At 44.1% G+C, this 16,540-nt stretch overlaps 1 protein-coding gene across 2 annotated transcripts in view; it reads left to right on the top strand.

The window, feature by feature from the left end:
* Positions 1-6,485: 6,485 nt before the first annotated feature.
* VPS50 (VPS50 subunit of EARP/GARPII complex) overlaps positions 6,486-16,540 on the top strand; it is a 160,002-nt gene continuing 149,947 nt past the window's right edge. For both annotated transcript variants that reach the window (XM_045005923.1, XM_045005924.1), the window contains exons 1-2: positions 6,486-6,634; positions 10,854-10,922. In XM_045005923.1, the coding sequence (XP_044861858.1) occupies positions 6,602-6,634; positions 10,854-10,922 (102 nt within the window). In that variant the 5' untranslated portion in view covers positions 6,486-6,601. The remainder of the gene's footprint in view (positions 6,635-10,853; positions 10,923-16,540) is intronic.

The raw sequence follows: 16,540 nt of genomic DNA, 5'->3' as shown, positions 1-16,540 counted from the left end.
TATCACCTTCTTCTCAGTGCTAAGTCAGTGCTTGGTCCAGCAGCTGCTGGTTTATTTGCCAGGGAAATCAGCAATGAGTTAACAGACCCTATCCTGTCTACTGCCTTGTGTGATTTGAATATGTGTATACAAAGGACACGGGGAGTGGAACACCTGTTAGCTTAATACGCAACATCTTCATTGCCTGTGACTCTATCATAATATTGCCCTGGTATATTCACAGCAAATATGGAGTGTGATAAATGGGGTATAGAGTATGAATCGCTCTGCTGCCATAAAAATTAATGTGAGTAAAATGTATATAGGTATTTATGCCATATATAGTTACAGTAAAAAAACACTGACCTGCTAGATACATATGTTAACTTCAGATAAGAATCTAGTAGTCAGATATGCAAAGACCTGTTAGATCATCCCACCGAGCCCCTTGCAATGGTAGGATCTCTGCTGTCCACTGTCATATGAGATATTAAACATCTTTTACAATGGATCTTAGCCAAAAAGGCAAACAAAAAATTCATACAAAAGAGTTAAGATTGTAGTTAGATCTATTGTAAAATGCGCGCGTCTGAACAATTGTTGCTCTGCAGTTATCTTTGTATTTCCCTTAAAATATTACAGAATAATGCTTATTTTGGGATGGCCTGATTCCCTGAGATTTTTTTTTATCCTTTTCTGAGCCACAGGTGTGTGAAGTCTTGGTAGGGTGTCTACGAGGTGTATTCTAACAAAGAATCTACTGTCCAACGTGTGAATCTTACTCAGACTGCCAAGCTAGCTGATAGTCAATATGTGTTCTGCATTAATTTACTACATCTTAAATTAATGCTCATATACAATCTGGATTTTATCCAAGGCTCACTGTGCAAGCCTAATCAGCCGCAAACCAAGGCAACCCCCCTTCTGCCCTCCTTCCATGTGCAATAATTTCCAACAGCAAATATTTGCACCTATACAAGTGGTTATAAAAATATTAAGTTTTCATTAGATAGCACTTAGGCAGACACAAATAAATCTCTCAAATATTGGGCTAGGTGCCTTGCCTTGTGTGGGAGGGAATAGTTGCAAGGAGCCCTTCCGCACCTCACTTAAGGCCCTGTGCTGAGGTGAGGGACAATCCCTGTCTTTGTGTTCAGAGGGCTCAGTTGTGCAAGGTGCTGAGCTACTCATGGTGCTAAGCATTCTCAACTCTCCCTGAAGTTAATGGGAGCTGAAGGCACTCAGCACCTTCGGGGTGGTTCAGCACCTTGTAGGATCAGGCTCCAGGAGGACAAGGACTGCTCCAGGATAATGTCAGTGTCCCCAGAGGGGATGGAAGGAGGTACGCCCGGGCCATGGTGCCATCACCCACTGGCCAGCAGAGGAAGCGCATATGATGCCCCCTCACAAAGCATGTAATAATGCCTGTATTACTACCCTCTATTGTGGGCTGTGATTTGTAGCCTCAGATTAATCCTCTTAATAGGCTAGGTGTCCTTAATTTGACCACTTTTTAGAAATCTGGTTCAGAAATGAAGAAATGTTGGTCAGAAGGGCCTGATTCATTTCTGACTGAAGTGAATGGGAGTTTTGACACTGAAATAATAACAAATGGATGTGGGATAAACTCCATTTTGGTGTTTTAAAACAACATGTTGAGAGCAAAGGAAGTTCAGAGGAGTAGAAAAGATTGGAATAGTCATTTTACATTGTACAAACAAGAGCAAGCCTGTAAAAGACCAAGGTGTAAGCAGTCTGGCTTAGTGGTTACTGCTGGGCTCATGTCGCAGAGTCCAGAGGTGGCTATGAGGTGGTGGTAGGTGAGCAGGGATCAGAGTAGTTGTGAGGGCCAAAATCAGCAGGCAAGAATAAGGGTTAGAGTCAGGCTGGGGTCGGAGACTGAAGGTCAGAGAGCAAAGCAGTGCTGAGAGAGTCCAGGTCTGGAGCCACAGCGAGCCAGAAGTCTGTATGGTTGCCCAGCCAACTTCCTGGGTGATGCTCCTGGGTTAAATAGTAAATATGGGCCAAACACAGCCAGAGGCTGCAGTCGCTTTTGCTCCTTTGGGTGGTTCTTTCTGAGGTGCCTAATCTCCATGGTGCTCCTTGGATGTGGCTCTACCTGGCCTCCTGCTGGTGATATGAGACCATCAGTTACCCCAGGGTCTGCAGAACTAGTTCTAGTCCCAAAGATCTTTACATTACCTCCATCTTTCAGGGGTGCCCTTTCTTCAGGTTGGGGCTAGGTCCTAATGAAACCTTTTTACCAAGTCATGGGCATGGACATGGGCATGGCAGATTCCCAGGTGTGCTCTTCAGGACCATAGCTCTCCCAATCTAAGGGGCAGTACAATCTCCCCCTCTGTATTCTAGAGTCAAAGACAGCATGGAGTATATATTCCTCATGCCCTTGGACCTGGATGGGGGCAGCTGTTGGGACCAGTTGGGAAAGGGATCCTTCATGTCAGGCTTCAAGAGGGATACATGGAAAACAAGGTGTATCTTGAGAGACTGGGTGAGCTGCAATTTAAAGGTGATGGGGTTGATTTGTTGACAAATCTGGAATGGTCCAAGGAACTGGTGGTCTAGTTTGTGGGTTGGCATGTTCATATTTTGCCATGATCCAGACTCTTCGGCCCCCTGCAAGAGCTAGGCCTTCCTGGTGTGAATCGTCTGCACACCGCTGGTAGTCCTTTTCTGCATTTTCAAGGTAATCCTTAAGCTCATCCTGGATATAATGAATCCCACTGGATTCAGTCAGTAGATGCTGGGTTCAGGGAGGTCCAGAAGCAGTGGTGGAACCCGTAATTTGTAAATAAGGGACTCTACCCTCCAGAGGCATGGTCGGCCCTGTTGAATGAGAACTCAGTGTAAGGCAGGAGGGAGGACCAGTGGTTAAGAGAATCACAAATTCTAAAGCCAGAAGGAACCACTGTGATAATCTAGTCTGACCTCCTATATAGCACAGGCCATAAAACCGCCCCCAAATAATTCATAGGGCATATATTTTAGAAGGATATCCAGTCTTGATTTAAAAATTGTCAGTGATGGAGAATTGACCACGACCCTCAGTAAATTGTTCCAATGATTAATTACTCTCACGGTTAAAAATTTATGCCTTAATAAATAAAAGGAAGTTCTTCTTCACACAGCGCACAGTCAACTTGTGGAACTCCTTACCTGAGGAGGTTGTGAAGGCTAGGACTATAATAGCGTTTAAAAGAGAACTGGATAAATTCATGGAGGTTAAGTCCATTAATGGCTATTAGTCAGGATTGGTAAGGAATGGTGTCCCTAGACTCTGTTTGTCAGAGGGTGGAGATGGATGGCAGGAGAGAGATCACTGATCATTACCTGTTAGGTTCACTCCCTCTGGGGCAGGATACTGGGCTAGATGGACCTTTGGTCTGACCCAGTACGGTTGTTCTTATGTTCTTATAAAGTCCTCCTTAGTTCTTCTTGGACGCTTTCTAATTCTTTGCAATTGTTCTGCCGCCAATAAGGAAGGCTGGCCTCCCAAAGTCACCTCTGTGAAGTTTAAATGCAGCATTTTACAGAAGCAGTATTGTTTGCAACACAGAAAACACTGTCTCAATGCTTTAAAACAGGGGTCCCCAACCCCCGGTCCGCGGCCCGGTATCGGACCGCGGCCTCTTACAAACCGGGCCGCGAACCGACCCAGTGGACCTCCCGCAGGCGTGCCTGTGGGAGGTCTACCCGAGCCGCGGGACGAGCGCTCCCTCCACAGGCATGACCGGTCCCTGGTCCTGAAAAGGTTGGGGACCCCTGCTTTAAAACACAGCCAGTACTCACATACCTGATGCTAACTGGCTGACCCGAGGCAAGCACACACAAGCCACAAGACCCCCAAAATGGTGAGTAGCTGCAGGTGCAGGGTAAATCACTGTTCCCAGACCCTGCTGGACACTGGGCATGTGGCTCTTGGGCACTTGGGGAGAGCCAGCACTGTAGCAGGGGCCTGATAATTATTCCTGTCCCCAGAATTTCCACAGGAGGTGATCATTATGGAAGATATCTTGCTAGTGAAGGTGAGCAGGGAATCAAGGGAGGGTCTTCTCCAAGCATGCAGCTTCTGCCCTGGCCTCTATGGAGCTAGCCTGTGTGCAGCTATGGTCCCCCCATGATGGCACAATGGTGCGGGAAAGTTACCATTAATGGGACAAAAAACAAAGCAGCTCTACCGAGGAACCTGTGGGAGTGGAATGCCCAGTATCTCCACGAGAGTTTCCTGGAGATCTCTGAAGGAGATTCACCTGAAGTGAGGGAGTGTATCAACAGCCTCTTCCGCCACTCAAACTAGGCAGGAGGTGGGAGACAAGACTGCTTTCTGCAACCCTCTTCCCCCCAGCAACTTGCTTCAGCAATTCTCAAAATCAGATCCACTTACCAGGGGCCTCCTCTCCTGTTTGTGCTTCACCAAGATACAACTGCTATGACTGGCTAAGCTCCTCCGGGGTAGAAAAGAGCTCCTGACTGCATGCATCTCTGGCCTCTGAGTCATCCTCTGTCTCTGGTTCCCCCTCCCCTTCTTCATCCAAGATTGCCTCCTCCTGGCTCCGTCCACTCTTGACTGGCAATGAAGCCAACGAAGTATCCACAGGGGACTTTGCAGTGGAGGTGGGGGTCACCACCAAGTATCACATCCAGCTCTTTGTAGACCCAGCAGCTTGTGGGTGCAGCATCGGAGCGGTGGTTTGCCTCCTGTGCCTTGTGGTAGGCATTCCGCAGCTCCTTCACTTTGACCCTGCACTGCAGTATGTCCTGGTCATGGCCCTTTTCTATCATGCATCTATCATGCTCCAAGCGGGGGATTGCCTGGTGCATGAAGCAGGCGTGGCCACCTGGAAAGATGTGCTGAGACCACTGCACACATCACTGAGCAAACAGGAAGGGGACTTTCAAATCTGCAAAGGAATGTATGGGGGTGGGGCTGACGGTTTGGTCACCTGAGGGCAGGGCAGTAGAGTTCAAACCAAGGGCCAAAGAGGTGAGACCAGGCATTGTGGGACACCTCCCGGAGGCCAATTGCAGTACTGTAATTACCATGGTGTCTACACTGACACCGCAGCGCTGTAGCCATGGCGCAGGAAGCTCTATGCTTCTCGTTGAAGTGTTTTTTTTAGAGTGCTGTTTCTGCACACTAAGTGGCATGGCAGCGTGTACACCTCGGGAGTTACAGCGCTCAAAGCTGCTTTACTGAGCACAAACTTGCCAGTGTAGATGGGGCTTTAGACTAGTTTGGCTGTAAAGAAGAATTCTATGTACACTGGGGACAACGCTGATACCTGTCAGGCTGCAGAACCGGGCTGACATCAGAATCCAACCATCCTCTGGTCAGTCCAAGCAAAAGCATTCCTTTAACGATTTGGACTTGATGTGATGCAGTATGAATGTCATGGATAATTCAGACCAATGGGGAGAAACAGAATAAAAAACAGTGATTGAACATCTTCTGTCCTGTCATCGTCCTTGCCCCACGGCTCCCCTCTTGAGGACTCCTGACTAATTTAACAGCACAATACATATGCTAACGCTTTGTTTAAGTTTGTTAGCATATGCATTGAGCTGTTAAATCCATATAAAGAAAGAATGCCCTCCCTAGCCCTGTTCTGCTCCTTTAAGGAGCAGAGCACAGCCCCTGCACCCCCAGTAGTGGGGGGCTAGCCCCAAGTCTTTCCGGTACTCCGTACCCACTAAAAATCTCTTGCCGGTACTGGACGGTACCACTCTATTTGCACTACTGTTTGTACCTCCCTCTCCCAAAAAAAGAAAGAGGGAGAAAAAAGGTGTACTTCTTGTACTTAGTTCTTGTACTTCTCTACTGATCCAGTGCAGCCTTTGGGTACCATCCGCATTCACAGAGCCTCTTCCCTCCAAAACAAAAAGACTGGACAGATTCGACTGCATGTTCCTCCTTCCCCAGCCCCACCGTGCGTCTCTAAGGCTCAGGAAAACTGACCCCTGCAGACTCCCCGCGCGGGCAGGCGCGTGCTAGGGCCCGTTGGTTGGGGGGACGACCCAGTGTTCACACCAAGGGGAGCCTCCCGCAGGGCACATCCTCCCTTGCAAACCAAGGGCCGTCTCTGACGCCATCGGCAGCGGCTGCCCTCTATGGGCCCTGATGTGTCCCTGTCCCTGGACTGACAGTGAGCAATGACCCCATTGGCTTGGCCTGGGAACACGTTGGCTTGCCCTGGGCCAGCCATGCCCACAGCGCAACTGGCTGAGTGAATGCCGCAGCTCGGCCAGCAGGGGGCAGTGAGTCCTCCCAGTAAGGGGCTCTCTATTCAACGAGTCCCTTCCTCTCTATGATTACTGTGTTATACCGAGGCTACAGCCTCGGCCGTGTGGGGTCGGCAGGACGGGCGGGTCTGAGTGTGCCGACGGGGATTGTAGTTTCCTGAGGCTGCACCTCCCCAGCACTGTGAAAGGTGATGGCGCCTACGGAGGACTACAAATCCCAGAATGCACCAGGCAGCAGAAAGGCCTGTCACGTGATGAGCAAAATGGCTTCCTAGTGTCTGATGGGGCTTAAGCCTGTGGGTGGCAGGGGCTCGTGAGCGCAGCGGGCCTGCGGGCCTGAGCTGCGCGGAGCGGCGCGGAGATGCAGAAAATCAAGTCACTGATGACTCGCCAGGTATGGAGTAACGGGGGGGCGTGAGGGGCACAGGGGCGGGGGATGGAGGGAGGTGTGTGAGACCCAGCTCCGGGGGGTGGGTGGGTGTGTGTGTGTGTGTGTGAGAGAGAGAGAGTGGCGGGGGGGATGAAGGACGGGCACAGTTGGGGGCCGTGAGTCTGTGGAGGGGGCTGCTGGGGTGGGGCGTGGTCAGAGGTCGCTCCCCAGGGGACTGTATGGGAGTGTTGCAAACAGGGATTGCGGCCCTTCTACGGGGTAGCGGAGTTGGGGGGTGAGATGAGGCTTTAGGGTGACAGAGTGTGTGTGTGTGTGTGTGTTGGGCTGAGGAAGTGGTGCCCTCAGTCTCTGCATGGGGATTGCAACACGTGTGTATCCGAGAGTATAGAGGCCCAGGGTGTCTGAACAAGGAATGCCAATGTGTGTTATATTGGGGCTAAAGTGGGGTGCTGGAAAAACGATGCGTTTCAGTGGCACTTGGGAAGAGAGAAGGTTTAATGTGCCTCAGAGGTAGGCATATGTACCCAATTTTTGCTTTTATTAGCACTTTGAACTCCAAATAAATTTCAAAATATGAGAGGTTCATTAAATGGTTTATTCTGTCCTGTTATTGTTCCTTTTTTATGGTAAAGATCACAAGGTGTCCTTCGAGTTCCCTTGCTCTAGGGCACTTTTACCTTAAAACTTTTTCTTCTTCTAATGTGGTTTTATTTCCTAGTGAACATAAGTGTTTAAAAAATAAAGGAGGGGGGGGTGGGTGGGAAGCGGGTTATGGCAGGATTTTGAAGTAGCATTGGAAGCATTTATATTGGAGCACATTTAAACAACTGTTGATAAGCACTTGAAAACCTTGTTCTAATATTTTGAGCCTTTGTTGCCCCTCTTTACTTTCTATTGATTATCTTTATAGTTCAGACAGTCTAATGCACATTATAGTCTGTTTGTTCAAAGGTCTGTTTTTTTAAATAGATATTTAAGTCAGGTATCCTCCCATAGATCTCTGGAAATTAGGCCACTTTTACCTGTGTGCCTAACTTTAGCTCTTTGCGTAATACATTTGAAAAATATATGGCCTGTCACAAAAATCAAAGGGTTCTAGATAACTGTCAAAAAATCCATGAACTGTAGAAGATTATATGGGGGAAGGGCAGTATTATATTCAGGTTTCTCAAAGCTGTACTGGAGACAGCTTTCAATAAGAATCTGGGACATTTTTCAAGCCCCAGAAGTAATGATCTCGTGAGAAACCCAGCTCCCCTCACACACCTAGACATTGGGAATGGGGTGGATGCTGGTTCTACTGGAGTCATTATTGCTTCTTGAGGACTCCATATTAGATCACTCTGCTAGTAAGCATCTGATCAATTTCAAGTCTCATTCCTGCTGAGAGTTTCCTATCCATAATCCCACATGCAATCCAGGTCACTGCTGCGAATGAGGTGGTGGAGACCTCTCTTATTCTGTTCCAGTGCCAGGCTTTAGGGGAGGCTCTCCCTTCTGCATTCCTTCTCCCAGCTCCATTTTCCCCCAGTCCTTTTCTATGACTAGCTCCTTTGCCTTTAATCTAGTCCTAGATTTAGGTAGTAGCAGAGTGAAACTGACATACATGACATCAATGAATTAACTTTCAGAGCATGAATCATCTTCTAAATGTATAAGCAAGGAACTCCCCATAAAGTTTAAATTCTCTAGAAATTAATGGTTTGGGCTCCTCCTATGCCACTCACGTGGAAAGTTTTTTTTCTTTCCCTGGTGAGTGGATTTTTCAAACTGGGTCCAGAGTTGTTCAGTAACTAAATTAAAGCAAGAAGACATGTAGAAAATGGTTTGATGTCAAAAGCAATGAAGGGAACCTTCTTAAAACATGCACATTAAGAATGGTGAGAATATGAAGTAATTCTACAAAAAATATTCAGTGCATTGGAGTGGGTGGAATCTTAGTTCAGTGTGGGAAAGTTTAGTTTCAGAATTACTTTAAAATTCTTAGTCCTGGGGCCAGGAATGATGTGATCCAGTGGCGCCCAACCTTATTACACATGAGGGCCATATAAACCGAAGCACAACCTTGTGTGGGCCAACCAGATGTTACATATTTTAATAAGATTTTAAAATCACCTGTATTGATTTTATAAGGTTGTTTCCATGTACAGTATTGTCTATTTACAATGTGTAAACTGAAATGATGTAAACATGACAAAATGCTAATGAATCGGCCGTTGGTATATTGTGTTGAAGTAGGCTGTGGGCCTTATGAAATGCTCTGTGTATGGCCTGCGGGCCATAGGTTGGGCACCCCGCATGTAATCAATACCACTTTTCAATCTTTGGGAAAGTTCGGGGTTCATTTAACATTCAGTAAGAACTTCCTCATGGTGTCATACGCCAGGGGTTCTCAACCTTTTTCTTTTTGAGCCCCCCCAACATGCTATAAAAACTCCATGGCCCACCTGTGCCACAACAACTGTTTTTCTGCATATAAAAGCCATGGCTAGCGTTAGGCGATAGCAATCGGGGCAGTTGCTGGGGGTCCCATGGCACAGGGGGCCCTGCAAAGTGTAGTTGCTCAGGCTTTGGTGTCAGCTCTGGATAGCAGGGCTTGGGGCCAAGGCTTCAGTCCGATACGGTCAGGCTTCATCTTTCTGCCCTGGACCCCAGCAAGTCTAATGCTGGCCCTGCTTGGTGGACCCCCTGAAACCAGCTCCCCTCCCCTCCCCCCGACCCCTGGTTGAGAACCACTGTTATACACTGTAAGTGCTGCTAAAAATAACGATGGGGTAAAATGGATATCTGAATTTCTTATTTTTCAGCTACCATTTTGGGTTGAGGGCAATTGAGGTGGAGGATGTGTTTGGATTTCCAAAGTTCATAATAAAATCAGACACGTAAACCTGTAAAAAGTGATGTTTTTTCAACCTGGAAGGTGAAACATTTTAAAAATATAGTGAGTAGAAAAATAATGCCCTAAGCAAAAATCATCTGTTTACTCCCTGCCAGAGACTTCATCAGTGTCAAATTTATCTTCTTTAAATGAAAATGAGATTTTTCTCATTGTAAACTCATACTTCAGCATTATTAGAAATTACATAATATTAACTAGCATTTATACAATGCTTTTCATTTGAGAGTCTCAAAGAACTTCACAAAGACCCGTTTAACAGATGGAAAAACTGAAGCACAGACATTAAATGCCTGACTTTAAGAGAGTTTCAGGACTCATATCTCTAGTACAAGTCAATGGGAGTTTTGGGAGATAAGTATGTCTGAAACTCGGCTCTACGTGACTTGGCTGAGGCCTCAGAGGCTGCTGGTGTCAGAGCCATGTTTAAAACTTGGGAGTTCCTTGCTCTCAGTCTTGTACATACACCGTTAGAATTTATTCATGCAGAATGCTATTTGCTTTTCTGCCTCCATGTTGTCTCTGTGTTTCTGATAGTAGCAAAAGCTATTTTTTTGTCAGAAAGTTAACCAGGCCTGATTCAGAAGACACGTTGGGAGCCAATACGTGCCATCAGTGTGCCTTTTAGATTGTCACATTTTAAAATTAACATGCTTAACATTCAATAAACTTTTATGTATTAGTTGGCTGGATGATGCAGCCTGTATCCTATATCAAATCTCGGCATCATAAAAACATCATCTCTTAAAATTCTTTGAAAGAAACAATTACATAATTGCTAAAATTTGGAGTGTACTGTTTTTTTCCCTGCTAATAAATATAAGGGGAAAAGTAACTGTTTTATGTGGTAAATAGTTAAGTGTACCATTATACAGAAATGACAATTATGCAGAGGAGGTGGCACTTAATTTGAATTAAAGCTTTTTGATGCCATTAACTCATCAAACTAGCAGAATAGGGTACATTATGTTTTGAGTTGCATTTGCCTTTTAAACACTGAATAACAGATGTGGGAGTTGACAGGATGGTACAATAGAAAGTAAGTATTAATTGTAAAGAAATGCTAATCTCTTTCCTGTTCATGAATTTGACTGATGTGGTGCAGGCTCTGGTCCCAAACCTGCAAATACTTTGAATAAATTACCCATGTTATTAGTCCCACTGAAATATTTGACATGATGTAGGTTATGGCCCCAATCCTGTAATCATGTTTGTTAAAGCTATTGTATTTACATTTTTTCCTACAAATAAGGTCTTAACATGGTTTAATTGCAAGATATACAGAATTGACTAGCTTAACTAACTGTTATATTTCTTTTTTTTAAGGGTCTCAAAAGTCCACAGGAGAATGTTCATGACCTCAGTCCTGTTGAGAATTTTCGGATTCCTAGCAAGGTGTGACCCACAGATATTCTTTTGGTTCTTGTTTGTTTTAATGTTTCTGGGTTTTTTTACATAGTAGGCAACTCTTTTCTTTTTCCCATCTGTTTGGGAAATGTTTGTGTTGAAGTTTTTTCTTTTCCACAAGCTGAATGAGTGAGTTCTGCAAAAGGTCTAGTATCCAGGGGTGAGAATGTGCACTCAATCAAAATTTAGATGAGCCTTCATGAAACTCAACAATTTTCATATTGTTTATTGCTCTTAATCTCGGTCTTCCTATGAGACTAAAATTTACAAAAGCCATACTCTCTCCCTCATTGGAAGGTACAGCATGCACCTCTGCCCTCTGTGTTCAGCCTCTTTATCGTTTATTACCATAAGTATATTCCTCAGAGATGGACATTTTTAATCATAATAGTTTGCAGTTATGTTAACAGATAAGTGACTTTCTACCTTATGCTTCACAATTATTAGAGGTATATAATGATCCCAGAAAAGCAAATTGCTCTGTCTCACTGCTCAGGTAATGTCAATTGCTGATAAATATAGAAAACATGCTGCTGTCTTGACAATCATGCGAAAAGGTGGGCTTAATTATCAGTACATCTTCCAGGTGTTGGTTCCAAGATTTGCTGTGTCCATTGTCTCATTGATTTTACTAACATGCTTGAACCTGGCATGATCTGTGGTAAATGATGTCATAGCTCAGTCATTTTGGCATTAACCTATGAGTTATAAAAGTTACTGTCTACAGCTTCTGAACATACACAAAAGTATCTTTTATAATGCACTGCTTGTGTTGAGGGAAATGAGAAAATCTATCATAAAATAAAATATTCCCAAAGGTAATAAAATGTAATACCCCCATATCTTTAGTGTCTTTCATGACATCTGAACTGATGCATAACATATGTTCTAGTGGTATGCATGTATTAATTCCACAGAGTATGTACATTAAATGACCTTAAGAGTACTGTGTCACCTCCATGGTCCAATTTTTAATTATACAAATTCCTTCTATCCACTAAGTTACAGTTTTGAGGTGTCAATTTTAAAATAGTCTTTTTTGCCAAGTCAGTATTTTCAGCTAAGGATTACCCCAGGGCTACTTTTATCTTGTGGTTTTTGTTACACACAATATCAAGCTGTTATACTTCAGTACGATAGTTATGTCTTGAAACATTCACAATGGCAAAACAAGCTATTTTTAATTATCTAATGTTTTAGCTCAGGCATTTATAATGAAATAAGAAATGAGACAATCATTCACTATCATACCTGTTGGGGCCTGATTCTGCAATTCTTCCATGAGCAGAATCCCATCAAAGTTAACAGGAATTCTGCACTGAAATTTACTAACAGACTTTATTTACATTATTGTTAAAATGTGAGACTTGATTTTTTTCAGAGATGCTAAGTATCTGCAACTTTCCTAGAAATCATAGTGCTCAGCACCTCTGAAAATAAAGCTGTTGGTCTTTCCTGTGTTGCTAGTGTAATGCAGAGGATGTCGAGAACATGAACGAGCTGGATGAGGACAAATCTCTGGGGCCGGATGCGCTGCATCTGAGGGTGCTGAAGGAGTTGGCGGATGTGATTGCAGAGCCATTGGCCATTATCTTTGAAAACTCATGGTGATCGGGGGAAATCCCGGATGACTGGAAAAAGGCTAATGTAGTGCCCATCTTTAAAAAAGGGAAGGAAGAGGATCTGGGGAACTACAGGCCACACTGTTCTAGATATACTTGGAGCGCATAATAAGTGATGTCCTGGAAGATCACACATGCACAGTCAGCACTGGGGGGTGAACAATCTCAATCTTCGGTTCACTGATGACATTGATGGCCTGGCAGGCAGCGAAGATGAACTTGCCAACCGTGTGAAACGATTGGATGAAACCTCCACAAAATATGGCAGGGAAATCAGTGTGGAGAAAACCAAGCTGATGATAGACAATTGTGATGAGATCAGCTCACATATCACTGTCAGTGGACAAGAGCTGGAGACAGTGAAACAATTCAAGTATTTGGGGGCAATCATCACTAATGAAGGCTACAAGGCAGAAATTCAGGCAAGAACTGCGCAAACAGCAGCATTGGCAAAGCTAAAGCCAATTTGGAGGAATAAGAACATCTCCCTGGAATGCAAACTGAAACTGCTGCACATATTGGTCATCTCCATTTTTCTGTATGCGTACGAGACATGGACCCTTACAGCAGAACTTGAATGGAAAATACAGGTAATAGAGATGAGATGCTTCCATAAAATCCTGGGCATATCCTTCTTCGACCACGTCACTAATGAAGAGTCCGCAACATCATCATCCAATGCGCGGGGTCATATGAAGACCTCCTGATGACCGAGAAAAAGCGCAAGCTGAAGTGGTATGCCCATGTAACAAGATCATCTGGCCTATCCAAGATCATCCTCCAAGGGACAGTACAGGGGAAGAAAAGAAGAGGTAGACAGAAGAAGAGGTGGATTAACAACGTAAGAGTGGACAGGAATGGACTCTGTGGAGACTCAAGCACTGACACACAATTGTCAGGGGTGGAGACAATTGGTTGATTGCTCATCAGTGATGGCGCCCCAACGACCAATGCAGTTATGGGAGTAATGATGATGAATTATATTTTTACACTTCACTTGCCAGAGTTTATTCTCCCTTCTATTTTCCTCCCTAGGATTTAACTTCCACTTTAAAAGGATGCCTTTTTGCCTCTCACTGCTGCTTTTACTTTGTCGTTTAGCCCCGGTGGCACTTTTTTGGTTCTCTTACTGTGAAGAGTGGAGCTGTTAACCATGGTTCTCAACCTGGAGCTTTAGGTGATTTTTTTTGGTAACCTCCATCTCTGATAAAATTAGTCTGGCTGGAAGATTATACATGGATTCCTTCTGTCAGCATTGCTGTTACATACAGTGTTCTCAGGATTCAGCCCTTACATCTTTGTTGTCAGCAGAGAGAAATATCAAGTACCTGCAACTCCCTAGTATTCTGAATTTGGCTACTGTTACAATGGAAGGCAAATGGACTGTTGCTGATTTTGGACCAAACTTAACTGGGAACTCTGTTTTCCTTCCTGAAGAAATAATAATAATAATAAAAGGCTATTCTGATCAGTGACTTGTACAAATATCTTCAGGTTGGAAGCTTTCTGCTGGCCCAGATAGATGTTCAGGAGGAACCACCTGTTCCAATTTCTCTATACAGGCACTCCTCAAATACATCTTCATCATTTCTATTCTAGGGAATCATGCATGATCCAGGCAGAACAGGCTGAAAGATAGTGGGAGTGAGAGCGGCAGCAGATTCATATGGCTATGATGTAACTGTAGTGGCACATAGAATGGACTTCCATCTTGAATGGTCCCTTGCAAGTCTTTGTCTTTGGGCAAGAGTCAATGTGGGAAGGTTTAGGCTTCCAAAATTATTTCTTCCAACCTTATTTGTGGCCAGCCTTGTGCTCTGCTTCCTTTGATCTCAGCTCAATAAACCTTCTGTAAAAGTGTACCATCTCCTGCACATTCGACATGACCTCACCCTTGCAGTCATCTTGTTTTCAACTGGTGCAAGACTGCAACTTGCCAGGGTAGTCTAAGTATCTCCTCATTTGTGACATTTCAAACCAACAGATATTAAGAATGTGGTTAACTTTTGACGCTGAAACTGTTTGTTTCTTCTCCTGACTTTTAGCAGCCATGTTTTTGCTCCATATAATGGAGTTGTCATCACTACTGTGATCACTGTGTCACTCGTATCTTAGGGAATGTCTTCACTACTGGGGTAAGACGACCTAAGTTATGCTACTCAAGATACGTGAATAATGTAGCTGGAGTCGATGTAACTTAGGTCGATTTACCCAGGTGTCTTCACTGCGCTGCATCGACGGGAGATGCTCTCTGGTTGACTTACCTTACTCTTCTTGGGGAGCTGGAGTACCGGGGAGTGTTCTGCCTTTATTTAGCGGGTTTTCACTAGACTGTTAAATTGACACCCGCTGCATTGATTGCAGCAGCGTCGATCTCCCCGGTAGTGAAGACAAGCCCATCCTGCTGCCCAAATAGAGGTCTTTGAAGATGCTGAAATGATATTGATGCAAGGCAGATGCGATTTCTTCAGATATAGAACCTCCTGCTGTCAACTGACTACCCAGATAGATAAAGCTGTTCATCCCTTCACTGTTCTTGCAATTTACATGCAGTATCTACTGGTCATTCATTTATGCTTTATAGGAGGCACGCTTAAGTTTGGTTTTATCACCATTGATCTTAAGTCCCATAGATTCTGCACTTCACATCTCTTCTAGCATTAGCTATAGTTGGCCAGTAGTCTCTCCAAGTAAGACAAAATTATCTGCTTATTTGAGATCCTCTAAAGATTAATCTTTAAATTTCACATCTACTTTGGCATTAGACAGCTCTGTTGTCAGGTAATCTATTAGAATATTAAATAACATTAGTGAGAGAACACATTCTCAGTGAACTCCTGATTGTACAAAAAATGTGTAATACAACTATTTACCTTCACACTGCTAATTGTATCATGATACAGTTTCTCCACAATGCACGCTAACTCCTCAGGCAGTCCATGCTGGCATAGCAGTATCGACTGTGCTGGTTGCAGCTGTTTTTGTCAGGGTTCATTTTTTGGAGTAAGTTGTAGTCTGTTTTGGTGGGATCTGCTCATTAATTCACAAAAATGCTCATTCTAGTGCTTAACTTAATATCCTGGCGTATTCTCCATTTCTGTTTTTAAACTGGTGAAAATACCAATAATGGACGTACAGTTAGGAGCTTCAGTGTCTCAAATACACATTTATGGTCATGTCTTCAGGTCAGTACACTGCTTCATATCATTCCACCATTGATTATGATAATTCTGACAAGCTCTCTTAATTGCTCGTTCATGACACTTCTTTTCCTTGTCCATTTCCTCCTCCTCTTCACTGACTTGATCTGACCTTCCAGTGCATCCATTCTGCAATGCACCTCTTTTTCTCTCTCCCATAATTTGATGCTATGATCTGTGATCCAGTGTTGCTTTTTTCATTCTCCTTAGTCCCAGTTGTTCTCCCACAGTCTCTGATAGAATCCCAAAATACAGTCCACTCTTCCTCATGGTAGACATCTGGTCATCCAATATAAAATATTTATTGGAAATCGCATATCTGTTTAGTGATCGCTTCATCTTGCTGCTTATCAACATTAAAGTGTTTCAGTGCAATAGATATCCTTCTCAGGAACTTTGTTAAACAGAACATCTTTGTTAGGATTCAATGATTGCTGATCTTGCTCCAGAATACATTCTTAAATACACGTACATTCTATATGGATTGGATATTGAGATTTATACTTCTGGCAATTTGTGTGCTGAAACCATATAGCCATTAAAAATAGTCCATTTGTGGAAGCATATTCTAGTAGATGTGAATCATCTGATCTCCCTTCCTGTAAGCTGTGTGATTCCAGTACCAGTTCAAATCCACCTCTTTCCTGGCCAATTAAGAACATAAGAATGGATCATTGATCTGACCCATTATGACCATCTAGCCTAGTATGCTGTCTTCTGGCAGTAGCCAGTGCTAGTTGCTGTAAGGGAATGAGCAGAGCAGGGCAATTATTAAGCGATCCAT

The sequence above is a fragment of the Mauremys mutica genome, chromosome 2 (assembly GCF_020497125.1).
Source record: "Mauremys mutica isolate MM-2020 ecotype Southern chromosome 2, ASM2049712v1, whole genome shotgun sequence".
Taxonomy (NCBI): Eukaryota; Metazoa; Chordata; order Testudines; family Geoemydidae; genus Mauremys; species Mauremys mutica.
Note: the sequence above shows the minus strand (reverse complement) of the source record. Positions and strands in the feature narration are given on the sequence as shown.